Source organism: Kuraishia capsulata, genomic scaffold (genome assembly GCF_000576695.1).
Source record: "Kuraishia capsulata CBS 1993 genomic scaffold, Kuraishia_capsulata_scaffold_6, whole genome shotgun sequence".
NCBI classification, from domain to species: Eukaryota; Fungi; Ascomycota; class Pichiomycetes; order Pichiales; family Pichiaceae; genus Kuraishia; species Kuraishia capsulata.
In genome coordinates, this window is record NW_019172955.1 from 844,050 (window position 1) to 870,279 (window position 26,230).

Here is a 26,230-nt window from a genome sequence, read left to right on the forward strand (position 1 = left end):
TCACATAATCAAATAGCAACTCAACACCCATAGCTCTACTTAGCCGAGAACAAACAGCATTTAATCCTCATATCCCTCGCTCATCTCGATCCCAAAACCCGCTCATCCTTAGTTTTATTCGAATCACGAGAAGTACCCGCGCTTGCGGCCTCAAAATTCTGGTTTGCCCTCTTCTGCTCGTCCGTGCCCGTGATCATATTGTACGCCTCCTGTCTGTAATACTCCTTCACGTCCTCCGTACTGAGCTTTATTGTTGTTGGGTCGCGTCTCAGCATTGTGCAATACGGCCAATTTCCAATCGTCGAAACAACTCGATATCCAAACAACCTTATCATCAAAGTCTACGAATACACCAAAACACTAAAAGGTAGTGCAAAACCAATAAATCGCCGGATCCCGGCTCGCTCTCGCGGCTGGAGGCTTCTAGATGGACTTGACTAATCCTCAGTTCGAAGGCCATTCTTCTCAATCGAAACGTGTCACACAAACTAATATACTGCACGAGGGTTCTTGGTGGACATGTCAGACGAAAACACGTGCCGGATCTGTCGGTGCGAAAGCACACCTGAAGACCCGCTGTATCACCCTTGTAAGTGCAAGGGTTCCATCAAGTACATACACCAGGATTGTTTGATGGAATGGCTAGCGCACTCGAAGAAAGATTCTGTTTGCGACATTTGTCATGAAAAATACCATTTCACAACTCTTTTCGCCGAAAATGTGCCGGATAGGGTCCCGTTGAAAGTTATACTTGATAAGGCTGTGAAGCACTGTTTCAAACTGGCTTCGTTAGCAGTCATAGTGCTATCCACCTTTGTGTTCATTGTGGTGGAAGTACCCGTCTTCACCGTATTCACCATCAGGTCACTGCTCCGGTCATTATCGTCAAGTACGCGGAAGGAATCTTTTATGAAGCTTCTTATATTTGGTGATGCTGAGATAGACCTGAGCAAGCCCTGGCTCACAAGCGATAACCTGCTAGTGTTTCTGAAAGACACATACTTAACTGGACTGTTGCAGTTTTTGTTCTTGGTGTTGCTAGCTGTTATATTGTTTACCCAGCACGAATGGGTATCAAAGGACGAAGGGTTTACCACGATTTTGAACAGAAGAATAGGCCCCGAGAAACCGTTTAGGGCACTGGAGGCCCTGCAGGCAGAACTGCACGGGATAGGCGCTCGCAATGGAGACATACTGTTGGATGCTGTTGTCAGACCTGCTGTTCAGGAAAGAATACGACGGGCGAGATTGGAAGCTGAGGCCGAGGCTGTCGCGGAAGCAGCTGCAAATCCTCCACGGGAGGATGATGCTGAGGACGAGTGGATGGATTTCGTGGCAGAAGAAGACGATAATGCTCCCAGAATGCTGGACCAGGAGGGTATACAGCCGGAGGATAATGCAGAACCGGAAGGACTCAATGGGGACCGCGAGATACTCTTGCAGCAGTTTGTGGAACAGGTGGTCAGGGACGTGAATCCTGAACAGCGCAGAAGAAGAGAACAAAATAGGCTGCCTCAAAGAATAGTTGCGAATAGGGCCCCTGGTGCAGAGGTCCCAGTGGTACCAGTGGTGCCAGCAGTTCCGGAGGAGCCGGAACAGGGAATTGACGTAATGGTGAACATTGACTTTGATTCTTATACCGCCGTGCTCCCAGTGCAACTAGCGATAATAGCGAACATGGCAACAGTGTGTTTGTCGATGGCCTTGGGGTTCATGCCATGTGTTGCTGGAACAATCTCTTTGCCCATCTTTCATCTGTTTGTCCAGAAGCTAATCTTCGACTTTCCGTTTTTAGGGCCAAAGCTGAAGGCATTTGCAGGTATAATTTCACAAAAGGCTGGAGAAGTATTAGTGGAACATCCCTTACCTTCTTCCGTACAGGGAATTCTTGTTTATGCGAAAGAAAGCATTGTTTCCCCAATATTGGAGAACTATTGGGATGTTTTGAACATTTCAAAGACTCCAACCATCACACAGGTCGCAATCAGGATCGGAATAGGCTATTTGATTAATCTTCTGTTGACATTTGCAGTCATGAAATACTTTGAGAAAGGCTGTTCGAAACAACACCCACTGACTGGTGTCTACAGACGCTATTACACCACTCTCCTTGAGATTGTCTCCACGTTAAAATTGTTTGTGATCTTTGGCACAGAGCAGATACTATTTCCCTCGTACTGTGGCTATTTGCTGGATTTTGTGCTGTCTCCTCTCTTCACTCATCATGGAGGTTATTGGATGACGGCAGAGTTGATACCCGAAAGCTTGAAGTCCAGTCCATTTCCGCTGTGGAATGTTCGTTGGGTAGTTGGCACATTTTTCATGTGCTTATTTGCATTGTACGTGGGAATGGTTAGACGCAGAATTTTACGGCCAGGTGTTTTGTACTTCATCAAATCACCAGATGATCCTAACGTCAGACTGGTCCATGATGCTTTGGTGAGACCATTGTATTCGCAGATGTCGAGGATCGCCCTTTCAGGCGTTATATATTCCTTCTTCATTGTTGTTGAGATTGGAGCTTTGACTTGGGGTTTGAAACATATCGACTTCCTCAATCTTTTACCCTTAAAGATCGACCTGTTCTCGTGCTTTCTGGGATACTCTGTGGTTCATTTCAAGATTGACTCTGTGCTTGTGGAGGCCTTTGTTGCTTTTTGGAAGGCTTCTTTTACCTTTATCTGCAGTCAATTGCGGATGTCACATTTCATTGTCAATCACCCTGTACCCGAAGAGAGGGGCCGTGTTGTATACAGAAGTATATTTCATCAGCTGCTGCGCTCAAAGCCTGATTACAGTCAGCCTATGAGCTATGAGAGTGCTGTTGAGATGTTTAAAAGCAGTCCCGGAGTGAATGCAGCTTTCGTCCCAAATGGAAGTTATATGAGAGTGCCTGATAATGACAATGTCTCGAGGAAGTTTCTGAGAGAACTATTCGTTCCGGTGACCAAAGACGATGAGCTTTTAGACATTTCCAACTCCAGCAAAGCAAAATCAACAGACAAGCCTGCTGAAAGTACCCGCAGCGCCGAAGACTCTGATGATGAAGATTTTGCACACCCAATAACATCGTATACCGTTGTGTATGCGCCGCCATCGTTGGGAAAAAGATCACTGTTGCTTCTCGCTTCCATATGGGTAGCGGCAATAGGAATAACAGCTATTGGTATTGCATGGGAAAGGCTTGTCTCACGAATGCTTTATGAGCTGAAGCGAGGCTTGTTCAGACTTGGTGGCAGCACCCCTTATGCTTGGGATTCTCACGTATCAATGACAACAACTGTGATATCGTTGGTGATTTTTGCTGGTATCTACAAGGTGGCCAGTAACGGACAGATTGCTGAATTGGTACCCCCGAACTTCAATGCGTTAGTAACCAAGGCAGCACTTCATGCCTTCTATCAGTTACCATTGGTCATGGGACTGATCGAGTTCCAAAACGTTTTGTTCGCGCTTCCATTTTCCCAGGTATTTTCTTCTGAGATAGTGTCCTATTCTCTCCCGCTTTTCTGGCCCACGGACTTCTGGTCTGTAGGAAAGCTCATTCTCACGTTATGTTTGTTTCTTCCCGTTTACTGGCCCACAATGAAGCCATTTACTGACCCCAGGCCCACTCGACGCCAGCTAAAGATGGTGGGGCTTGGTGCTCTCATCTCTCTTTTGGGAGTGGCTCAGTTCCTGGTGTATTCCTTCTGCTTTTACAGAAGTGCACAGACGGAGCTCGGATTTGTTTCCTTTTCAATAGAATTGGGATACGCAGTCCGCAAGGACTTGCGCCAATCTCAGATTGCATCAACAATAATGCTACTGGACTGGTTTCTGTTTATGTACCTGGTATCTGCAGACGCCATCAGGTCGGTGATCACTTCCACGAACGAGAAACTCAAGGCTGAGTACTATGGTGTCGAACGGAGATTGGCCAATGCGAATTGATGGTGAAAAGATTTTGAGTTGTGAATGTAAAGCTAGTAACAATCAAAGCAACATTTAAATAACACAAATAAGTTGTCTTAAGCCTTGAAAACCGAGGTTGGATGCACACTGCGGCTTAGACATTGCAGATGCATCTTGGCTTGAGTCAGACACCGAGATTATAATATTCCGAATACCGAGCAATCCTACTAAGTATAAAAAATCCTACCATGACCTATCACGCGTTACATATAATAAAAATCTCTGCTTTTCTCCAGGGCTGGTCTCCACTTGGGTATACAATATAAAACGTATAATATATAATTTTTACAGAACAAATAAGATTGCACACTTTTGCGCTTTTCTGATGGTCTCGGCAATTCCCTGCGGGAATTCCTGCTAAGCCGCGTTTGAAATTAGGCGGGGGACTAAACTTGTTTAAAAAGCTTAGTCGCTGTTTTCTTATAAAGATGACCTCACCCCTAATCTTTTTTGACAAGTTAATACCCCGAATCCATCAACCGTTAATTTTTTTTCATGTCCTTGTCAGAGAAACCAGCCATCGTAGACTCCAAGTCTGGCTCTGAGGAACCAGAACTGGAGTCCGTCAATCATCCAATCAACATCAAGCGTTTGAAGCAGATCCGCATTGCACTCTTTGTCTTTACAGCTTTGGTGTTCAGCACTGCTGTGTTCAGTTTCGTGACTGCCGTTTGTTCTGTTCGCAACTCTTTTTTCTCTCACGATGATCATCATCCTCACTTCAGGAATCACCATGGTTTGGACCACGATATGCGCATGGAGGGGTTTCATGATGACAGAGAGTTCTTTAGAGTACATGACGCCCCTCACAGAGCTGATCGTCCCCACGAGATGAGGGTTGGCGCGGAGCATGAAAGACCATCCAGACTCCAAGAACACCACGATCGCCCAGAAGATGCAGCGAGAATGGGACGCCCAGATCATAACCCAGAGGATGGCATGTTCAAGAAACAAATGATCAAGCCATGCAAGTCTAAGAAGAAGAACCAGAGACACCAAAAAAGTCACGAAGACATCGAGGCCTTTTTGAACCAACTGGCTGTTGATAACCGCAGAGCTGTTGAGAACTTCTTGAACGAGAAGCCCGTCGAGATCAAAGATTCTGGTGATGCTCATGATAACGGCAAGGAGCTCCATAAGTTAGGTAAGCCTGCTAAGCTTGACCATGATGATGAAGTTCGTGACAGGGTATTTGACCATAGCGAACCTATTTTAGTTGGATTTGACGATAGGAAAACCGAAGTCGAAGTTGATGACCTCGATCTTGAGTTTCTTATTTAGAGAGTGAAGTCGAATCGTCAACTCGCTTGATCTCTTTGAGAGTTTTCATATTATCAACGACTCTCACTCGCTGTTGGGAACTTACCTTTTGGATTTTAGCCCTCTTTTTATAGTTACATGGTATAGTTGTGAAATAGAATCGCGCACCTATTTATCTGTTTCACCCGTATCTACATGGTTGATTAAGGACAAAATAAGCACTCACAACTGTCTCTGTATTGGAGTGCGTCGATAAATATCACGAACTTGTCAGAACCTGATGAATTCAACTCTCGTCGCTCAGCCGCATGGCTCACATCTTTCAATCCTCATGAAATTCCGCGATAGACTTCAGTTCGCCATTAGAGAGCCTGACCTCATACTCGTATTCACTGCAGAATGCACTATGAAGAGTCGAAGGATCACCAACCATCTCATAAGTGAACCGCGCCTCATCATCACCAATAAGGATCCGGTTGTACTTACCAGAGGCTTGTACAGCGTCAATTCTAAGTTGGATATCACATGACTTCTCCATAATAGTCATCAAGTAGCAAGCTTCACCAACATTGGATCCACACGTAAGCAATCCATGATTTTGAAGAATAATGGTTCTGTTGGTGGGACCTAGAGCTTTTGCTATTTCCACGCCCTCCACATTATCCAGAACAACTCCACCAAAACTTGAATAAAGGCTCTGGTTATTGTAGAAAAAACATGCATCTTGATTCAGGATGTCCAGTGGTCTACCAAGAGCAGAAAACGCTTTTCCAGCAACAGAGTGAACGTGACACGCGCAATTGACATCTGGTCTGGCCTCATGAATGGCTGAATGGATTCTGAATCCTGCACGATTGATTGTGGTTCTATTTCCACCAATATAAGTTCCATTCTTATCCACATGAACCATATCCTCAGGTCTTAATAGTGAGAAATGAACTGCAAGGGGATTGATCCAAAACGTATCTGGATCAACTGGGTCCCTAACCGAAATATGGCCAGCCGAACCCTCATTGAAGCCTGCTCTTCCAAAGATTCTGAAGGCTCCCGCCATTTCGTTGAGCATCCATTCCCTTTGTTTGAGCTTATCTTTGATCACGGGAATCCGATAAGGATGCTTGACGTCTCCAAAAACGATGTTCTGGCCGTCAGCCTTGACCTCCACATTCTGCGGCTTTTTGGATGTGACCCTGAAAGAAGAGGATTCAACGGGGTTTGTGGTACTGGTTGATGTAGATGATAGCATTGTCCGCTGTTAAAATAACCCGAATAATCTCACAGAGATGCGAACGTCGTTAAATTGACCTCAATAAAAGGTTCAGGTAATCAAGTCTAGGGGCATATAATAAGTCAAAACCCTTATCACGTGCTTGGACCCACCAATTGAGTGATAGCAGTTAGCAATTTCCGCAATGGGTAGCCTAAGCGTCTTATCTGTAAATCCGGATATCGGGGGTAAACAATCTGAAAAGTTTTTGAACTAAAGATATATTTTTGTACTCTATACCCGTATAAAACATTATAGCGACATGTCAATAACGTATCTTCCAAGGATTTTACCCTCATCCATCAGCTCAAAAACATCAGCAAGCTTGTCTAGCCCTACCACTTTGATGGGCGACTTGATCAGTCCTTTGGCAAATATATCCAGTGCTTCTTCGGTTTCTTTCACATTTGCAACAGATGTTCCTTTCAAGGTAATGTATCTGCAAACCTGATCGTAGAGTGGGTATCTGACTTCAGCACCAGAAGGTAGGCCCACGAACACAACTGTTCCACACAACCTAACGTACTCCACGGATTGGCACATAGCCTTCTCGGAAACGGAGACATTAACAACAGCATGTGCACCTCCTTCCGTTATCTTTTTGACCTCCGCACTGACATCCTCAATCTTAGTGAAATCGACAAACACGTCGGCACCTAATTCGAGGCAGTGGTCCTTCTTGGAATCACCACCATCTATTGCAAGTACTTTGTATCCCAGAGCCTTAGCATACTGGACAGCCATCGTTCCCAATCCGCCACCAGCACCACACACAGCAACCCATTGACCGGCAACAGCGTCACAGATAGTTAATGCTCTGTACACAGTAACACCAGCACAAAGAATTGGAGCCACGGAAGCAAGGTCAGTGCCTTTCGGAATCCTAGCAGCTTGTTTGGCATTGGCAACAGCATACTCCTGGAAAGTTCCGTCACATGTATAGCCCGAGAGGGTCGCTTGTGAGCAGCAGGCCTCGTAGCCCCGGTAGCAATAATCGCAATCAAAGCAGTTTCCATTCAACCACTTGATTCCGGCGTTATCTCCGATTTCGAAGTTGGTCACCTCCGATCCCTTCGCAACAACAATACCAGCTCCTTCATGGCCTCCCACCAGTGGTAATTTTGCCTTGATTGGCCAATCTCCTTTCCAGGCATGTAGATCAGAGTGACAAACACCGGTATATGCGATCTTCACGAGGATTTCAGTAGCCTTGATCTTCGGTACCGAGATACATTTTACAGTGAGCGGACAATCGATTGACTCAAAGACAACGGCCTTCTGGGTTGCGGGAATGGACATTTAGTGTCTGCTCTTGAATAGTGAAATCTAAAGTCCGTGCTTATGAGAATCGAAGAGATCAACAATCGAACATCAGGCCCAGGGGATTTGTTCCTACTTGTACATGTTTCTTATCTGTCCTGATAATAGGGTAATCCGAGATCCGCTTCAAGGGTTGTACTGATCTCTTCCGTTTTTGTATGGCACAATTGATTTTTTGGGAAATAATCTAAGATCATGGATGTGTATCTAATTACAAACGATACTAAATCTAGGAATTAAAGCCAAACCGCGTCAGAGGATGTCAGGAGGGGCCGCAATGCGCCAGAATTTGCCAAGATGCGCGCCTAAAACCTTTGCGGCAGTGAATTGGGCCCAGAAAAGGTTCCTCATTGATTATTACTCAACAACTCCGGTTTGCACTACATAATTTTCTCTTGTGTCAAAATTTTTTCAAGGTATGGCAACTCAACAGAGATACCTTTCCACTAAGTAACTAATCATATATTGAGTGCACCAACGAATTGTATACTGTGGGTTAGACTAGAAGAATTATTCCCTCAGAACTTGCCCGTGTAGCGTAATGGTTAACGCGTTTGACTTCTAATCAAAAGATTCTGGGTTCGACTCCCAGCATGGGTGCGCTTCTATTTTTTTTGCTTTCACTGAAGAGATTGACACAATCTCTCATAACGCGTTCAAATGTCTACAAAAATCATTTAAATTCAGCTATGCCTTAGGCTCTTGCTATCTAATTTACAATAGGGTTCCTCTCACTTATCTTGGATTACGAAGGGGTTGTTGTTTCGGAGCTTCCGTCTTTTCGAAGACAAACCATCATAAGTAGCAACTGTATCAGTGTTTGAAGTTTGAGGGTTGGGAGAAATGTACTTGATTGTCAATACATCTTGAGATGGAGAATCTTCTTCTGGTACTCCATTTTCCGATACTGAAATTTGTTCCGGCCTAGACTGTAGAACGGACACTTCTGGCTTAAATTCAGGCATTGCAACAGTACCTTTGGCCTGCGTAGAGATTGAAGAATGAGAAGGGGACATAACAGCTGAAGAAAAGCCTTCTTTTTCATGCAATGGTGGAGGGGACGTCTTGAGAGGAGTTTGCGTAATGTCATTTGCAATGGTTGCATCTATTTTTGTATCTGGGGAGGATGGTGCATCATTAGAATCAGATTTGCTAGTGTTGTCCCTTGAGATGGCCCGAAAACTGGGTTCTTCTATGATCTGAAGGTCGTCATCATCTTCATCATCATAGTCCTCATTTTGAGCAGCTGAACCCTGTGGCAGAAATGAACCCCTCTCATGGGCAACTTTGCCAACCATCTCCACATCACCTCCCTCAGCAAGAACTTGTTCTTTGAGCAAGTTCACGAGTCTGGACCTCAAACGAGAACGCAAAATCTTCAGTTCATCGCGCGGAAAGAAGTTGCCATCAACCTGCCTGCTTTTCTTCGGTGACCTCCGGGTGAGGCCCAAATACTGCTCGTAGTCAGAGAAGATCCTCCTCACATTGTAGATTACATGAATGCCACAATCGTTGAAGTTTCTCTGCTTCGGAACAGGGAGTCGTCTTGTTTTAAGTTGTCGCGTATTCAACTCAACTCCATACTTGTCTTGGGCGTAGGAGACAAAGAATCTTCTCAACGGTGGCATGAATGGATATCTGTCACCACCGAGCGAGTCCAGCACAGTGAAATTGGCCTTTGGCATTTCATCGACTTGACTGGGCTGAATTAACGAATTCAATCCCGATACCATCACACAGAGCCAGTGAAACTCATGAACAATCGGTATCACGATGAGGTCATTCAAAAATAGGTCATCCTTGTTTTTAAACCAACTTTTCACGTTTTCATAACAGTCCTCATTGTTGCCCTGGATAAGACGAGTATAGAAGAAACTGTTGAGAAGCTCCACTTTGTACTTGGATATTTCTTTCTCGAGATGCTTCACCTTTTGTAAGTCATATTTCAAAAAGAAATCTATCATAGCATCGTTAATCCAGTTGTTATTATAGAGGCAACTGAAATCGGAGTTCGTTATCGTGAAGGTAGAATTGTCATCAAACTTGAATTTCAATGACGGCTCAAACACAATCTGATCTTTGAGAGGGATGTCCTCGTGTTGGTTCTCTGACCGGTTTCGCTTGGTTGGAGTATGTGGTTCATCCATGAGTTGGATCTGTTCCGTCATGGACAGATCCTTAGGCGCACTAGACCTGGTGAGTCGTCTAGACAATGCGCTACTCTGCAGGGGAGATCTTTCGGTCGTATTGCCGTAGAAATCTTTTGTTGAGATGGGAGCTATCTCCTTTGTGCCATACCGCTCATTCAGCTCATGGCCAGACACAGACTCGAACTTGCATCGCGGCTGCTTCTTGAACAAACTGTACAGCTTAGACACCTCATGCAAATCTTCTCCAGAAACAAAGATCCAGAAACTCTCCGCATAAACCTCTCTCGTATCAGTCAGTTGTATATTGCAGGGAGCCCTGGTGGTGATCACAAAGTTGGTTCCTCCTGGCACATTGTCAACCTGGATCAGGGACATCATAGTAAGCGCAATTTCCAACTTAAAATGCGTTGGTCCCGGGCTTTTTATCAGAAGTACCGTTTCAGAAACTGAAAGTTCCATTTTATCACGAATCGTGATGCGGTTGCTTGTTAGTATTATCACCTTTTTGACTCCCATGGAGTCAGTGTCCGATTCCGCGAGATTCAGATGACTGGACTTCGGCCTTAAAGGGCTCTCATTTGCGGGGCGTCGACTGGGTGATGAACTGAAAGTGGAAATCTCTGGCGATTTAACAGGACTGGAGGACAACGTGTTCATCGGCTGGTGAATGTAACGCGCCTTTCTATTACTCTGGAACTTCTTAGGCGGTATCAAGTTGTGCAACTGCCTCGAGCTGAGGTCCTTGCCAGATTTGAACATCGTCAATCCTCTAGCAACTATCAGGCGCCTGAGCAGTAGAGGATTGTCAGAAAACTTGAGGACTACTCCAAAATCATACGGAGGTGTGTCTTTATGGTTGTAGGTCAAAAAACCAAGCGAATCTGCCACCGCCCCAATCCGGGCCGTTTTTGGCAGAGCCAATGTCGTGTGTCGAATACCAATTATACAATGGTCGTGTATCTGTTCCAAGAATTTTTCTTCGACTCGCCTTCGTTGGTGGTTCTTTTCTTCGGTCAATAAGTCCAGCTTGCCAGAGTGAACACACATTCCAGCTCATGGCAGTATAAGGTTGACATGTTGAGATCTCAGATATTACTTGTTCCAAGGAGTCTGGCTGTGCAGGCAGTGTCTAGAAGGGCACTTCATTCCTCGGCCTACTCCATGGCTGGCAACAACGGGCAGAAGTCGCCTTTGGAAGTATTCTACGATACTTTCAAGAACGAGTGGAACAAATCCTCGGAGCTGAAGGAGAATGTGAAGGCTCTGCAGAGTGCCACGGATAAAATGGCCGACAGTGAAGCTTTTCACAAGGCCAAAGAAGCATATGAGGCTGCGCAGAAGAGGAGAGGAGCTGCTTCGGAAGCTGTGAAGAAGACCGCCGAAGTGGTGGGAGATGCCGCTGTCAAAGCATGGGATTCTCCAGTTGGAAAGGTTGCGCGTACGACTGTTAGAACTACTGCAGAAGTTGTCGACAAGGCAATCGACCCCGTGCGGAAAACGAAGGTGTACAAGGATGTGAGTGAGGTGATTGATGATGGATCTTCTTTCTATGGTGGATACGAGACCAAGGACAAGAGACATCAGAGAAGAGAACAGGAGCTCAGCAGTGGAAAGAGACCAAAGGTGGTCAAATCTAACGAGGATTCGGGAACCGCATTGGTTACTACCAACCACAAGTCTAGTGATTCCAAGGTGAAGTTTTCGTTCTTCAAGCCAGAGTCTGCTGTTGGCAAGGTTCTTGCTGTTCTGAAAGAGAAATGGGACGAGAGTGATAACGGATTCATTGCTTTTTTGAGAACTGTTTTCGAGAAGATCGCAGGCTTTTTCGACGAGACTGAGGCCGGTAAGGTTGTCAGGGCATTCAAGGAGATTGATCCTTCTTTCAACACAGAGTCCTTTACTAAGGAATTGCGTGAGTACATTGTTCCTGAAGTGGTTGATGCTTTTATCCAGGGTGACGAGAAGACCCTCAAGAACTGGTTGTCAGAAGCTCCTTACAACATCATTGCTGCTCAGCAGAAGCAGCTCAGAGACCAGGGATTGTTCTCTGATGGTAAGATCTTGGATATTAGAAATGTTGACATTGCTGCCTCGAAGATTCTCTCGCCAAACAACATCCCAGTCATGGTAGTTGGATGCAGAGTGCAGGAGATCAACATCTTCAGAAGCATCAAGACCGGCGAAATTGCTGCTGGTACTCAGGAGAACATCATGCTCAGCACTTATGCCTTGGTTCTCACCAGAATCCCCGAAGATGTCGACAACAAGATCACTGACGGCTGGAAGATCTTGGAGTTTGTGAGAGGTTCTTCCAGAGAGTACACATAGAGAGAACCGAGCGATCAAAAAGTATACGCAGAATCGACATGTTGAAAGAAATGCAGATCATTCTGAATCTCAGCATCATTTCACTGTGATCAACTTCATCAAATAAAGCACTTTTGCTTTTTGTATATAGTTCACAAGTGTAATATTTGGGGTCCACGACCCTTTGACCACATAGATATCAGGTAGAGAGCTTAGAAACCCTTTCATTGGCTAACTTTCTTTGTGGATTTCCTCTTTTTAAACACAGGTATCTCGATCTCGTCTTCTTCTAGATCGTCTATATCAGGTTTTTTCTGCTTCAGCTCCCAATTTTTGGTCTCCTTCTCCGAGGCTGTATGTTCTCTATGGAAGGCCTTCTGTGCAATGACCTTTTCGGTTTGCGATATCGAGCTCTCTGTTTGCTCCACTGTAGACCATTGTGGGATCTTCGTGTCTTCTGATTCGTCTTCCTTGTTTTCAGCCTCCCCATCTTCAGGATTGGTGTTCTTTTTGTGCCATGGCTCAGCATATCCATATGACGGACCCTTCTTGGTAGGCTCCTTCTTTGTCTCAATATGCAGCTCCTTATTTATTCTGTGTAACTCGGCATCAACTATTTTCTTCTGTTTATCGTCTTCCCGTTTTTTGCGATTGAGATCATGGACGATCTTGGTGGTGAGATACTTGTGTTTGCTTGAGGCCTCATGGAGAGACCTGCCGAACTTGGTATCATCCACAAACTGAGCTATTAGTAGGTCTCCTGGTTATATAAATAAAGTACATCACATACCAAAGAACACGTTGTACACCAGTACTTTCCCATCGTATTTATATGTGGAAACCAATGGAAGAAAGAGACTCATACATTACAGGCAGGTGTGTCTGGCTGATAACGAGCCACCCCAGGCATAAATTTCAGCGATGAGATGATGAGCCTGTGTATACTAACCAGAAATTCTCTCCAGGATATAATTTTGAGACATCTTATCGTGGAAAATATACTTGTTAGATCAAGTAATATATGCTATCTGCTCAATAATGATCAATACCTCTAAGAAGAGAAAAACCAAGGCGGATTCCCTGCATTTCCCAGGATACACATTGCTGGAGGCTCCAGACTGGCCTGAGGACGTTTCGTATGAAACCCCCGAAAATAATGCAGAACACAGCAAAAGCCCCGAGGAAAGCCCTGTTTCCGAGTTGGAGATTCAATCTGAGGAAGCCAATATAAAAGATCACGCAGAAACCCCCAGATCTGCATTGGATGTATCTTACGAGTTTGGAGACAGCGGGTCCGCATGGAGAATGATGAAACTCAGGAAAACCTTCGAAACGGCTAGAGAGCGCGGATTGCCAGTAGACGAGGTGGCAATGGAAAGGTATGCCAGTCTTTTGCAGTTTGATATCGCGAGAGAGGAACAACGCGAATTGGATGCAAGAATAGGTGAAGCCGGCCATGTGAAAGTTCTAAAGCCCACTGGATTCTATGCTAAGGAAAGAGGCATCGATATATTTGAGGAAGAAAAATCTGCAAAATCTAAATCAGAGCCTGTTGCACTGGTCACTGAGAGTGAGCTCACTTCTATGAGAATCAAGGCAATGAGAGCCAAATTACGAAAGCTCGCGAATTGGAAGGAGCTTGAGGCACAGTATAAGAACTTGGAGACAAGGTTCAAGACTCAGCAGAAAGAGAAAGAGGCAGAAGCAGAATCCACTGACAAAATTATCAACGAAGACGACCTGACTGTTGAGCAGATGCTTAAGAGGGAGAGGCTTCAAAGAGGTAAGGACTCTTTCAAAGAATCTGCGAATCTCATTCTTAAAGACCGTGCTTTTGATGATGACCTAGAGGCGCAAGACGAGAACAGCTCCAAGCTGGCTTCGCTCAGCAAGGATGGCCAGATCAAATTAAAAGATTACAGTGTTGAGAGTGTCACAGAAGCTGCAAGACTATCGAAAGTAATGGATAGATGCATCTACTGCGTTGAGGGCAACCAGAATAGTAGGCTGGCAGTGATATCGGAAGGGTACTCTACTTATCTGTCCTTGGAGCCTCAACCTGAGCTCACCAGCTATGGTGCTGTCATTACACCTTTCAGACATGTAAAGAACACGTTACATTGCGAAGATGAGGAAGAAATTGAAATTCGAAATTTCATGAGAACGCTATCCAGGTTCTATTACGAAGAGTTGAAAATGGGTGTTTTGTTTTACGAAAATGCAGTATCGCAACTCAACCATGCTAGAATACATGCCATACCAATTCCACTCAAATATGACTCATCTACTATTCTCGGTTTTTTCAAAAGTGGGTTTTTGGAGGAGTCAGACGAGATCGAAGCTCAGCATAAGCTTGTGATCGAAACTTTACGAAAATCCGAGGCTCTTGGATCGGGAGAAGGCATGAAAGCTCTGATAGCAAAGGAAGCTCCTTATTTTCACGTTTGGGTTTCATTGGACGGAGGACTGGGTCATATTGTGGAGGATTCTCAAACATGGCCTCGAGGAGACCTGTTTGCAAGAAGAGTGATCGGTGGGCTTTTAGGAGTTGACAAGTTCCAGATCAACGCAAAAACGAAGCAAGTTTATTCTGGTGATCATGAAGCTGTTGAATTTCAAAAGCTTTGGTCTAAATATGATTGGACCAAGCAATTGAAATAGAAGAAACTGAACTCGGTCGCTGAGCCGCGCGCATATCTACAAGTAGTGTATTAACAAAACGCGATCGCTCTTTGACATAACCCTTGGCCTTGTCTGTTATTTGATTCACGGCACCGTGTAAGCTGTTTGAACAAGGTATAAAATTTAATCTACCCAACCATCGGCGTTGATCTTTGGTGATCTGTTTATTTTATTGTGTTAGAATATTCTCCATATCCTGCTCTCATATCATTCGGCCTGAGAACATTGGAAACTCCACATTGTTTTGGTATCACCATCGCGAAGACGCATAATCAAATACTGAGCTGAAAGTGATAGTGTACCGTGTATCCATTGTGGTTACCGATTTTGAACAGCAAAAATCTTGATTTGGTTTATTTTTGCAGCCTCAGAGGATTTATGTGTACCATTTGTTGTTTTTTGTTATTTGGTTCATTCGGAAAGCTGTACTGAGAAAGTACCAACAATAGTTCCTTCAATAAATAACAAGGCACTATTCATCAAACCACTACATTGAAACAATATGAGATCCCAAACAAGCAATTCTCCCACAGAAGCTCAGTCATTGAAACGGAGGAATTTGATACTGGCAAACCTCAAAATTGAAGACAACAAATATTATGATGAGATCTATAGTGCTGTTGAGAATGATCTGAACAGTGGAGTGGATTCCCCCAGGCGTGCACTGCGAACAAGAGAGCAGAAAGCCTCGGCGATTGTTCAGTACAATAATGAACTCAATTCTTCCCATTCTGATTCCCCAAGGCGACGTGGGAGACCCCCTATTCATCACAAGCCAATTTCGGCCTCTAATCCTCCAAAAACCAAGAGTCCATCAACTCGTTCTTCTCCCCAGGCTCGAAACGTTCTACGGCCTGGAGTCTATGTTCCCAAGCGAAAGAGAGGTCGTCCGCGAATACTTGGATATCATGAATCACGAGATGGAAGAAGAACTTTTTATGTTACTTTAAGGTTTAGAGGTCCTGGAGTTGAGCCTCAGGTGTTACATGGTCCTGACGACATAATTCCAACGCCGACGAAGAGCTCATTGAAGTATTACACCAAGTCTGTGGTTGCGGCTGTGGAAAAGGAGGATTTTGAAGAGAAAGAACTGCCTTTCCGCGGAATCCTGTCGTTCGAAAACAGCAACACTTATTTTACTAGACCCACGAAGGAGATCAAGGATAGGTTCAAAATGGCAAAGAAGAAGAGCGCATCTGCGTCTTTGCTTAATGGAGAGAAGTCCATGATTAGGAAGCCTACCAAAGACTTGCAAGTTACAGGAGAGGATAATCCGTATGTTCATATGCTCAGCAAGATTGAGTGCATCCATTTCAGTGGTTATGAGATTGACACTTGGTATACGGCTCCATATCCTGAAGAGTACTCTTCTAAGTCTGTTCTTCATATTTGTGAGCATTGCCTGAAATATTTCAACTCCGGTTACATCCTGAACAGACATTCTTTGAAATGCCCTTACTCTAGCCAACCCCCTGGGAATGAGATCTATAGGGACACCTCTGGGAGAGTTGCCGTATTTGAAGTTGATGGGAGGAAGAACACGATCTATTGCCAGAATCTGTGTTTGCTGGCAAAGCTGTTCCTGAACTCCAAGACATTGTACTACGATGTGGAACCGTTCATGTTTTATGTGCTCATGGAGCTGGACTCTTTGAACAACTATCATTTTGTGGGATATTTTTCCAAGGAAAAACTCAATACCACGAAATACAATCTCAGTTGTATTTTAACTCTGCCCATATACCAACGAAAGGGTTACGGAAACTTTCTAATCGAGTTCAGTTATCTGCTGACCAGACGAGAGTACGAGATGGGCACTCCAGAGAAACCTCTTTCAGATCTCGGGCTGTTGAGTTATCGAAATTACTGGAAAATATCGGTAGCCAGGGCACTCAAGAGCATTGTCTCGAAAATGCCATCTGGATCTGGGCTACTAAAAATTTCCATACAGGATCTTTGCAGCTATACAGGTATGATTGCGAACGATGTTGTTTGCGGTCTGGAGGAGCTTGATGGCTTAGTCAGAAACCCAGATACGGGAAGATATGGTATTCATGTTAATATGCCACTTCTTGATACTGTTATTGCCAAGTGGAATAAGAAGAGATACGTGAAGATAATCCCAGAGCTGCTTCTGTGGAAGAGTGTTATTCTTGGTCCTTCTGGTGGAATAAACACAACCACCACCATGGTTATCACAACTGGCGAGAACGGAACAACAACCACGTCTGAAAGTGCAACTTCAAATGCCAAATACGACGAAAAAGGCAACAAGCTGATGTCCAGCATATCGCTAATCACGAACTTCATGAGAGATGATCTGGAGGATTATCGTGACATAGAAGAGCAGACACTCGAAGAGATACAGAATAGACTGGAAGGTAAAGAAGGATACGAGGACGATGATGGTGACGATGATGATGATGTTGGTCTGTCTAGGGCTCATTTTCTGAGAGAATTCGAGGTCTGTCATCCTGGAATGAGCGTTGAGAAGAGAATAAAGCATACTGCGCCGGTGATTTTTGAGAATGAGAGCGACGAATACGATTATGGGAATGGTAACGTTGAAGCGGATACAGGTGCTGATGCTGACGCAGATGCTGAAGGAGTAGATGTGCTGGATGACGAGTATTCTGACGAAGCTGCTGCCGAAGTGGAAAGCGACGGGGCAGTATCTGAAGACGTTGATGACATGTTCACAGAAACAGAGTCTGTTCTTGAAAGAACCACAAATGGAAGATTCTCTAAGAAGATGAGACATTCGGCAAGATCATTGGCAAAAATCTCAGTGAGCCCAGCATCCCAACGTCATTTGCGCGAGAGATCATCCAATCAATTAGAGACTACGGCTACCCGTAACGGGTCTCGTCGTCTGCGCAACGGAGCAAGGTGATTTTCGAGAAGAATTAATGGTTAAGCAAGACATTTTGACGAACACGTAAAATATAATGCAGATTATATATTGAACAAATAGGAGAGTTAACAGTAGTCAGCTTGACTTGCCTTATCTCTATAGAAATTTTGGGTCTTGCACTCAATTGGCTCCATTCTTTTCGTTACTAGACGAATTGGACGAGGCAATTGAAGAAATAGAGAGAGATCTTCTTCCCCCTGTCACGCTTGAAGAAGAAAGAACTGAGGCAGTAGCAGGTTTTAAGTCGGCAGTGGATCCAGACACAGATTCAGGACCCGAGCTCTTTTTCTCGAGCCAGTCTATTCTAGACCATATGTCACTCTCTGATCTGGTCGGCAGAAGAATGGACAGCTCTGCAAAGCTCAGCTCTCTTTCTCTCCTATGGGACAACAGTTCATCCTCGTCCTCGTTCCACGGAATGTTGTGGTTGGCTGGTGCTAAAGCCTCAATGTGGTGGTGCTGGTTCTGCACCTGCTGAAGAGTCTCCTGGGCCAGGAACGACAGTTGTTTCGTGAGCTGCTCATCAATCACAGTTGAGGTTGCCAACATACTGGCAGAAATTCCTGAGCCGTTCATATGGCTTGAAGGAGGCAATTTGTTCGGTTGGGACATGGAAGCTGGGTTCTGATTGTGAAACGTCCATTGGTTGTATGAAGGAACGGAAACCGAGTTGTTGGAGTGAAAAGAAGAGTAACCAGACTTTCCTTGCGAATTCTGAGATACCTGGGAGTCATGTAGCAGACTCTGTTGTTGGCTATTCTGAATTTGGTGATTATACTGTGGCTGTTGGATCTGCTGCGACTGGGAGTGATTGTTGGTCTGGGTCTGGTGGGATTGTTGGTGGTCCTGGGTCACGGCCTGGAACTTGGTAACATAGTTCTGAGGCTTCTCAGGCAAGTCCTGAAGCGTTCTTTTGGGCATTGGAGAGCTCCCAGCCGGTGGTGAGACCGGCGAGGAGGGACTTTGAGACTTGAGCGCACCTGATCTCAGTCTTCTCCAGCGAAACTGGCAGGCGTTTGGGGTTCTGTTGTTGAAATACGACGCTATCTCTTTCCAGCCCAGCTTCTGTTGTTCTTTGAGATGTCTCAACAAGACGTCGTCCTGCGGGTCCCACGACGAGGGCGTTCTTGAAAAAACCCTGGTGAGTTTTGCATCGGACGGATCCATCAGGTCGCTTTCCTGATTCATTGTGAAATTGGCTCAGACTGTGGTGAAATTTCAAAATAGGTATCGTTTTCAGCTCAATTCAAGTAAAATCTGCCCTTTTCAGTTGTATTTTTCGTATTCTTTTCACAAAGTAGACAGACGTCAGAGATGGCCGTGATGAGGTGTGGCCCTAGAAGATGTTCTCTCAAAGAAACTTTCAGCGGCTCAGCAATATAAGCGCCAAAACTAAATCCAGAACAAAACTAGATTACTAAAATCAACAAGATGATTTCGAGGATATTCACCGCAACGGAACGGTGTATGGAGTATATTTCAACAAAGTGTCACAGGGGCTGAAACTTGGAAGAAAACGTCGAGGGAAATTTGGGAAGGGGGAGGGCTCCAGATTGGAGATGAGGTCGGGTTTTGGGTGTAAGCTAAGCGGTTTGAAACTGTGAGAGGTACGGGTTTTTGCATCTGTCTGAAGAGATATTTGAAATCTGAAAGTTTCACTTTAATCCAGATAACTAGTAATTTAATCTGGCCATTTTTCCTGACGAAAAATTCCAACTACTGCGGAAAACACTGGCCTATCTGTGTTTTCGAAGCCTCGCTTAATCAGTCCAGGACTGCCTCCAGAAGTTCGGAGCCAATGAGATGATCATCGATTACCCGATTGGGACATTGCCATCTGGTGAGTCCTGTGGTGCACGACCCGCATCGCCTGGCTGAGAGAAGAGGTGAAATATCAGAGAAATCATTAGTATTTTGGAGAGGATAGAGTATATTGTTGTGGGTTATGCTGAGACTGCTGAAAATGGCTCCTAGATATTACGATATAGGTATGTCATTTTTACTGCCGTGTTTTGCGGCCATTTTGGCGGTTTGACGTGTTCATGCTAACCTGTGTGTAGCTGTCAACCTGACCGATAGCATGTTCATGGGCTCGTTTGAGACCGGGTCCAAGGCTCGGCCGGAATGGTATCGTATTTTGGACCGGGCAGCGTATTTCAATGTGGAAAAGGTGATGATTACCGGCTCCTCTCTAGAGGAGTCTCGAAAAGCGATCCAGATGGCCGTTGAATATGAGGGCCCCGTCAAGCTGTACACTACTGTGGGAGTTCATCCTTGTACGGTCAATGAGTTTGAGAACGATCCTGAAGGTCATATTGAGCAGTTGCGTTTGACAATCAAGCATGGAGTTGATTCGGGTGTTTTACGTGCAATTGGGGAGATTGGCCTGGATTATGATAGGTTTCAACACACCATCAAATCTGTTCAGCTGAAGTACTTCGAGCTACAGCTGAAACTTGCATGTGAATTCGATCTGCCGTTGTTTCTGCACATGAGAAGTGCCTGTGATGATTTCATTGACACTATCGAGCCCTTTATCAAGGGAACGAGGCCTGATGGTTTGAGGTTGAAAAACCCTAGAGGGGTGGTGCATTCTTTCACTGGAGAGTGGGAGGAAGCCCAGAGACTTATTCAGCTAGGATTCCATCTGGGTGTTAATGGATGTTCTCTACGAACTTCTGATAGCATGGAGGTTGTGCGAAAGATTCCTCTTGAAAAGATTATGATAGAGACAGATGCTCCGTGGTGTGAAGTACGCAAGACACATTCCTCGTTTGGTCTGTTATCTGAGCCGCCTAACGAGTTCTATCCCCGGACAACTGGACTGGTTCAGCAAATCCCGCAAACAAAAAAACAAAAAGTGGTGAAGCTGGATGCTTTTCTGAAGGTTCCCCTAGTTTCCAAAATGAAAGATTTGGCAATTTCCCCACAAGTTGCGACTGCTATAGGCGAAACCGAATGGGAATTTGGTGCCGTCGTTAAAGGAAGAAACGAGCCTTGTTTTGTGGGTCAAATTGCAGAAGCGATTGCAAAACTCAAGGGAATACCCAGTGAGCGAGTCATAGAGACAGTTTATGAGACCTCGTGCAAAATGTTTGCATAGTCAGCTACTAGATATCCAAAACCGTGAAGATGCTGTTTCATCGAGTGAAAAGCGTCCTTTTCACAATCTGATCGAAGTTTAGACATGTTTTGTATTAAACGTCATTTAGTAGCATATAACAAGTTGATAGAAAAAACGTAGAATTGTGGTAGATGAAGGAGGTTGAATGATGGACACAACTGAAGGCGATGATACTGGCGTATGCCAGGCCAATTGCGTGAATTGAAGGAAGCAAGAGAGAAATTCGTGAAAAATAAGACACGTTGAGAATAAAAAAAAATCTCTAGAGGATGCAATCGATGAAGCTGGGAAAGAGAAATGTTTTTCATCTTCTTGGCTTCAACCTGTCAAAGAAGAAACTGAAGTACCGTAAGATCAAACAGACATTGATTGAGAAAAGGAGAACTGATGTCGTCAATCTGTGGAATTGTAGATCGGGGAGGTCCTCTTTACCTTCAGTCGATGTTTCTATTCCCCCTCTTCCACAAGCTCTATCTTGCTCTGATCCTCCTCTGTATCCATACCATCTTCCACATCGTCATCCTCGTCATGGTCTTCACCACCGAATGCCTGGGTAACACCCAGCTGTGCTAAAATGGATGCACCGGAGTTGTCTAGATACACAACACCGTCTCGAGACTGGAAAGAGCCGGAGGCCACCAAATCGCTGATTGAAATGGGGAATCTTCTGCCGTTCGGAGCATCCTCGTTGTCCACCCCAGAGTCGAAATCTAATTCTGGCTTTCTGCCAAACTTATCAAACTTTGTCTTGATGTCGACATCGTACATTGACTCAGAAAGTTCATCTGGAGTGGGGAACTTTGTGGATTCCGGGATCTGGGACTTCACGAATTCGTACCATTCTTCCAACGTACGTCCTTGCAGCAACGCAACTATCAGTATAGACATGTTATCACAACCAATACCAGATCCTCCGGAGGTAGGAGCGAGACATACGTCGATCATGGACTCACAGATTTGCACTAGAGTCTCGCCCTGCTGGACACCTCTTCTAACAAAATCAATGGCCTGTTGCGAGGTGAGACAATCCCAGATACCATCACATGCGAGAATCACAAACTCATCCTCTGAAGTGATTGTGTGCTCGACGATCTCTGGGAAGGCAGTCACCACCTGTTCTTCAGGTGGAAGCTCTGGTGAGTCCTTAAACTCAAAGTCACCTATACTACGCGATAATGCCAGATTACCGTTGACTCTGCCCATATCCACAAATCCACCAGCAGCACAGATACGGGTCTTCTCGCCCTCGTTTGTGGGCTTATGGTCGTATGACAGGGCCTTAGCCTGGCCCTTAACAGACATGATGGTTCTGGAGTCACCAGCATTACCACACACGATTTTGGTGGGGGTAATGATGGCCGAAGTGGCAGCACATCCACTTGGATCCTTTTTCAGAATAGGATCTGCTAGAATGGCGACGTCGGTAGCCAAAAATCCATCTTTAAGGGACTGGGAGTAGTCTTTCTTCTTGAAGGCGTCGGTTTCCTTGATGACATCGTGCATCTTGTCACCGGTGAAAATGGCAACTTTCTCACCTCCATGGCCATCATAAACACCAAAAAAGGCAATCTTATCAGTTGCAGTGCTGTCATCATCTTTGTTGAGGTTCAAAACCATGGCATGGGCATCTTCCATTCTCACTCTCCAGCCTTGCATCGAGGATAGAGCATATTTGAGATCGGCGTCTCCACCTTCTTCGGAAGACTATGCGAGGGTTAGTATCAAAATCGACTTGAACAGATGAGCGAAAATATCCATCAGGAAACACATACCTTCTCCGTGACGGGTTGGGAAAGTATTTGGCCCATATTGACTCCGTGTTATGAATCTTACACGAGACAGAATCAAATGGAGTGAACAAATCAGAGCTTGTTCGGTGCGAAGTTATCACAGTTCAATGTTGTACCTTGGATTCAAACAAGTCTTATGAACCTCCTTGTTCTGAATGCGTTGCTAGGTCTTGTTGTATACAGTCAACCGGTATTTGGTTGAGGGGCAAACAAGAAACACGATCAAGGTGACAATCACTAGCCGGGCGAAATCAAGTATATCTGATGAGACAACAAGCACAGTCGATCCAAATTCAGAGAAAGGCAACTGAAAAAAGGCAGCACAATCTGGGTGAGAACTCAGTGTTTGAAGGACACCGGTGTCTCGATATGTTTGGTGTGCCATTGACAATCCCCCGTCAGAGTGTCGTTTTTCATGCAAAATTCTCACTGGCAGCGGGGCGGAATCGAGAAATCCCGGCTTGTGACCGAGGGCCCGGAAAGGCTGGAGCAGGGTAGTGCAGCGGTGCAAATGAAGCTTGGTATATTTCGATATTTTAACACTGAATAGATGTTGTCACTTGGTTGTCACTTGGTTCACTTTGCTAGGATTGAGTACTTTGACTGTCTCGAAATGCTAGGTGGTCTTTGCAGGGCCACTTTCTTTGACTCACGACCGTGGTGCTTGTGGCCTCGAAACCTGCGAGGCAGGCTAATTACAATACCATCCAGGGCTGCTCACTCGGATGGGTTTTTCAAAGCCAACAAGGTAAAACAAGCCACAAGTGATGAAAAAACAGCCGTTGAAGCGCTGATACGGCGGCCGGGGATCTTAAATTTACAAAGCTACTACGAGGAAGTCTTGGAAAGAGCCCCAGCCAACCGTGCCCGCTTCCGTGGATTCTCGATAATGAACAAGAACTGCAAACGTTCTTTTGAACAGTTGGACCAGCTGTCAGTTTGTGAGCCTGTCCTGGGATCCTTTGTGGAAGCGCGAAATTCTGCTGGGGAGGTTGTTTGTGGCATAGTCACTAGCGTTGCGTTTGGTCGGTTTCAGAAAGACCTGGATTCCATAGAGATCATAACCCCAGATGCGGGTTTCGAGCTCATTAGGCCCAGTACCATTTCCTTCCATATATACGCCTTGTTCAGCAGCGATGAGATAGCAAAACGTGTTGAACAGGCTGATCCAAGAGGTTTCCGACTTTTGAAACAAGGTATCGTTGAGTTTATAGATCAGACTCAGAGCTTGGTGAAAGAGACCAATCCGATAGCGGTGTATTCGGCCCCGTTGGTATCCAACAAAAACCGGATGATATCGCCAAAACTAGGAGAAGTGGCGAGATTCTTGGACCAAATGTACATAGACAAGACCTTCTCGCCATACAAACACTACTTCGGTGCCCATCTGATGATGAACAACAACCCTCATTTGTGGAAAGTCTCCAGCAAACCCATGTTTCTGGCTCCTGGTGAGTTCAGTGACAGATTAACGTTATATCAGTCTTTACCTCTGACTCTGATGAAAAGCATTGGAAAAGCGCGGTCTCTTAACTCGGAAAAACTTCAACGATTCAGAGACTCGTTGCAGTCTGCCCTGACAATGGATAAAGAGAGTCCAGAATACATTGAGATGGTCAACCGTCTGGGCTCGGATTATTTCGGCCATATGATTGATCTTCTTAGGTATTATGTTGCATACCCCCATCCTAACCTGGAGGATGATGTTACTTCCATCGTTGGAGTGAAAATGTCACCAACCATGATACAGCAGATGCTGCGCTCCTCTGGATTCTTCTCCAGAATGGACAAGACTCCTCTCTCAGACCTCTATTTGCGGGACCAGAACAGTTTGGTTTTTACACCGGAACTTTCGTCTGCTGAGATCGATTACTTTAAGCATGTGAGGGCGTTTCTCAGAGCTGAAAACGCCCTCACCTCCTGCAAAGACCTCAAAGTGATTGGGTTCAAGTCTAGAAAAATGGAGAAGTTGGATCTTCCGTCGCATACCGATCTCGCAATTTCGGTGGAAGATCTGGGCATGAACAAATGGAAACTTAATGTTCATGTTCCTGATGTTGCCAGCTTCTATTCGCCCAGATCAGACAGGCTCTCGCACATTAAATGGGGATATCTCAAAGATTTTGAGACCTATGATGGCGATTCATTCTTTTTCAGCAAGCAGATTGTCAGGGACATGTCTTTCAAAGAGGGTGGACCTCCTAAGGAATGTATGACACTGAGTGTTATCTTTGACCCTGAGTCCTCTACTCCTTGGATCCAGCCAGACGTTGAAATCAGACCGGATGTGATTGAGTCATTAACGATTGTTGATGCAAATGATCTCCAGAGTGCGTACGAGAAAACGTCAAGAATATCGAAGCTGTTTGCACATTCCTCTCAATCTGAAGAGACACTAATGAAGCTGAGAATGATCATGGAGAGCCACAGACGCCATAGGCAGGATCAAGGATGGCTGAATGTGAACATGAGCGAAATTCTTTCCTCAAAAGATGAATATTTGGATAAGGTATTCGAAGATCATAAGGAGCAGCTTGGGTTATTGACCGGAGAGTTGGCCGCCTTCTTCGCGCATAAAGAAGCGGTTCCACTTCTCCATTCGTCACAGGAGAAGGTGAGTATAGTTGAACAGGACGGAGAAACTGATGGCATTCAAATTCGGTCTGGGACTCCTTTTGTTCCCAGCTATACTGCTACTTCCTACGATCATTTCTTACTGGACGGTGGCTTTTCTGGGCCTATCTCGATCACGAGTTATGTGGCTGCATTGAGGCTTCTAAATGTGCCTGAATTTGGTTTGATGGATACGAAGAAACCGCTCAAACCATTAATAAGTCTGGGGCTCCATTACGGATACTCCGAGTTCGCCAAGCCAATGAGATCCTACGAATCGTTGTTGAACCAATACCAACTGCTCAAGATAGCTCACCGATCCTACATGTCACAGCACCACGAATTCAAACACAACTATCTCTACTACACTGGACACCTCTCAGACGCTCCCAGCAAGCTGCCCGGAATCGCAGATCTGGGCCAAGGCCAGTGGGCCGTTTCCTTCAGCAGAAGACAGGCAGCAAACTATATTACCAGGGAAAGCCGCAGATTTCACGTTCTCCAGGGTCTGGAGGGCCAGCTTGATTTGAAGTTTGCTGCCGAGGCGCAGAGGATACTGCCGCAGACCCCTGCAGACAGCCTCGACCTCACCTTCTTCAAGTGTTTCATTTTGGAGTCGGAGTCATATCCCAAACTGGCGAAAGGTTATTGCGTGAATCTCGGAATTGAAGTGGAAATTCTTCTCTCTCCAGGACCAGAGGTGGTGATCGGTGACAGACTCATCTGTTCCGAAATCATCTACTTGAATGCCATAGAAAACCGCATTGTCTTGAGATGATACGAAACTATCTCGGACACCTTATTTGCATTAATAGAATCTTTATGTGATACTCTTTTCACGTCAATGAT

General features: G+C 45.1%; 14 protein-coding genes across 14 annotated transcripts; 7 read left to right on the forward strand and 7 right to left on the reverse strand.

The window, feature by feature from the left end:
• Positions 1-80: 80 nt before the first annotated feature.
• On the reverse strand, positions 81-335 carry KUCA_T00005198001 (uncharacterized protein; the record flags this gene model as incomplete). The annotated part of the gene is made up of 1 exon (XM_022600370.1): positions 81-335. One exon carries the CDS (start codon positions 333-335, stop codon positions 81-83), a length of 255 nt encoding a protein of 84 aa, XP_022461198.1.
• Positions 336-519: 184 nt separating this feature from the next.
• KUCA_T00005199001 (uncharacterized protein) lies at positions 520-3,933 on the forward strand (the record flags this gene model as incomplete). The annotated part of the gene is made up of 1 exon (XM_022600371.1): positions 520-3,933. The coding sequence occupies one exon, from the start codon at positions 520-522 to the stop codon at positions 3,931-3,933; it is 3,414 nt and encodes a 1,137-aa protein (XP_022461199.1).
• Positions 3,934-4,449: 516 nt separating this feature from the next.
• KUCA_T00005200001 (uncharacterized protein) lies at positions 4,450-5,235 on the forward strand (the record flags this gene model as incomplete). The annotated part of the gene is made up of 1 exon (XM_022600372.1): positions 4,450-5,235. The coding sequence occupies one exon, from the start codon at positions 4,450-4,452 to the stop codon at positions 5,233-5,235; it is 786 nt and encodes a 261-aa protein (XP_022461200.1).
• Positions 5,236-5,536: 301 nt separating this feature from the next.
• KUCA_T00005201001 (uncharacterized protein) lies at positions 5,537-6,460 on the reverse strand (the record flags this gene model as incomplete). The annotated part of the gene is made up of 1 exon (XM_022600373.1): positions 5,537-6,460. One exon carries the CDS (start codon positions 6,458-6,460, stop codon positions 5,537-5,539), a length of 924 nt encoding a protein of 307 aa, XP_022461201.1.
• Positions 6,461-6,733: 273 nt separating this feature from the next.
• KUCA_T00005202001 (uncharacterized protein) lies at positions 6,734-7,780 on the reverse strand (the record flags this gene model as incomplete). The annotated part of the gene is made up of 1 exon (XM_022600374.1): positions 6,734-7,780. The coding sequence occupies one exon, from the start codon at positions 7,778-7,780 to the stop codon at positions 6,734-6,736; it is 1,047 nt and encodes a 348-aa protein (XP_022461202.1).
• A 752-nt stretch (positions 7,781-8,532) lies between these two features.
• On the reverse strand, positions 8,533-10,710 carry KUCA_T00005203001 (uncharacterized protein; the record flags this gene model as incomplete). The annotated part of the gene is made up of 1 exon (XM_022600376.1): positions 8,533-10,710. One exon carries the CDS (start codon positions 10,708-10,710, stop codon positions 8,533-8,535), a length of 2,178 nt encoding a protein of 725 aa, XP_022461203.1.
• A 315-nt stretch (positions 10,711-11,025) lies between these two features.
• On the forward strand, positions 11,026-12,279 carry KUCA_T00005204001 (uncharacterized protein; the record flags this gene model as incomplete). The annotated part of the gene is made up of 1 exon (XM_022600377.1): positions 11,026-12,279. One exon carries the CDS (start codon positions 11,026-11,028, stop codon positions 12,277-12,279), a length of 1,254 nt encoding a protein of 417 aa, XP_022461204.1.
• A 203-nt stretch (positions 12,280-12,482) lies between these two features.
• On the reverse strand, positions 12,483-13,081 carry KUCA_T00005205001 (uncharacterized protein; the record flags this gene model as incomplete). Its single annotated transcript, XM_022600378.1, has 2 exons — positions 12,483-12,998; positions 13,049-13,081. 2 exons carry the CDS (start codon positions 13,079-13,081, stop codon positions 12,483-12,485), a joined length of 549 nt encoding a protein of 182 aa, XP_022461205.1.
• Positions 13,082-13,296: 215 nt separating this feature from the next.
• On the forward strand, positions 13,297-14,919 carry KUCA_T00005206001 (uncharacterized protein; the record flags this gene model as incomplete). Its single annotated transcript, XM_022600379.1, has 1 exon — positions 13,297-14,919. The coding sequence occupies one exon, from the start codon at positions 13,297-13,299 to the stop codon at positions 14,917-14,919; it is 1,623 nt and encodes a 540-aa protein (XP_022461206.1).
• A 523-nt stretch (positions 14,920-15,442) lies between these two features.
• KUCA_T00005207001 (uncharacterized protein) lies at positions 15,443-17,833 on the forward strand (the record flags this gene model as incomplete). Its single annotated transcript, XM_022600380.1, has 1 exon — positions 15,443-17,833. The coding sequence occupies one exon, from the start codon at positions 15,443-15,445 to the stop codon at positions 17,831-17,833; it is 2,391 nt and encodes a 796-aa protein (XP_022461207.1).
• Positions 17,834-17,974: 141 nt separating this feature from the next.
• KUCA_T00005208001 (uncharacterized protein) lies at positions 17,975-19,042 on the reverse strand (the record flags this gene model as incomplete). The annotated part of the gene is made up of 1 exon (XM_022600381.1): positions 17,975-19,042. The coding sequence occupies one exon, from the start codon at positions 19,040-19,042 to the stop codon at positions 17,975-17,977; it is 1,068 nt and encodes a 355-aa protein (XP_022461208.1).
• Positions 19,043-19,817: 775 nt separating this feature from the next.
• On the forward strand, positions 19,818-20,957 carry KUCA_T00005209001 (uncharacterized protein; the record flags this gene model as incomplete). The annotated part of the gene is made up of 2 exons (XM_022600382.1): positions 19,818-19,842; positions 19,915-20,957. The coding sequence occupies 2 exons, from the start codon at positions 19,818-19,820 to the stop codon at positions 20,955-20,957; spliced, it is 1,068 nt and encodes a 355-aa protein (XP_022461209.1).
• Positions 20,958-21,425: 468 nt separating this feature from the next.
• On the reverse strand, positions 21,426-22,786 carry KUCA_T00005210001 (uncharacterized protein; the record flags this gene model as incomplete). The annotated part of the gene is made up of 2 exons (XM_022600383.1): positions 21,426-22,682; positions 22,751-22,786. 2 exons carry the CDS (start codon positions 22,784-22,786, stop codon positions 21,426-21,428), a joined length of 1,293 nt encoding a protein of 430 aa, XP_022461210.1.
• Positions 22,787-23,381: 595 nt separating this feature from the next.
• Positions 23,382-26,159, forward strand: KUCA_T00005211001 (uncharacterized protein; the record flags this gene model as incomplete). Its single annotated transcript, XM_022600384.1, has 1 exon — positions 23,382-26,159. The coding sequence occupies one exon, from the start codon at positions 23,382-23,384 to the stop codon at positions 26,157-26,159; it is 2,778 nt and encodes a 925-aa protein (XP_022461211.1).
• Between the last annotated feature and the right edge of the window lie 71 nt (positions 26,160-26,230).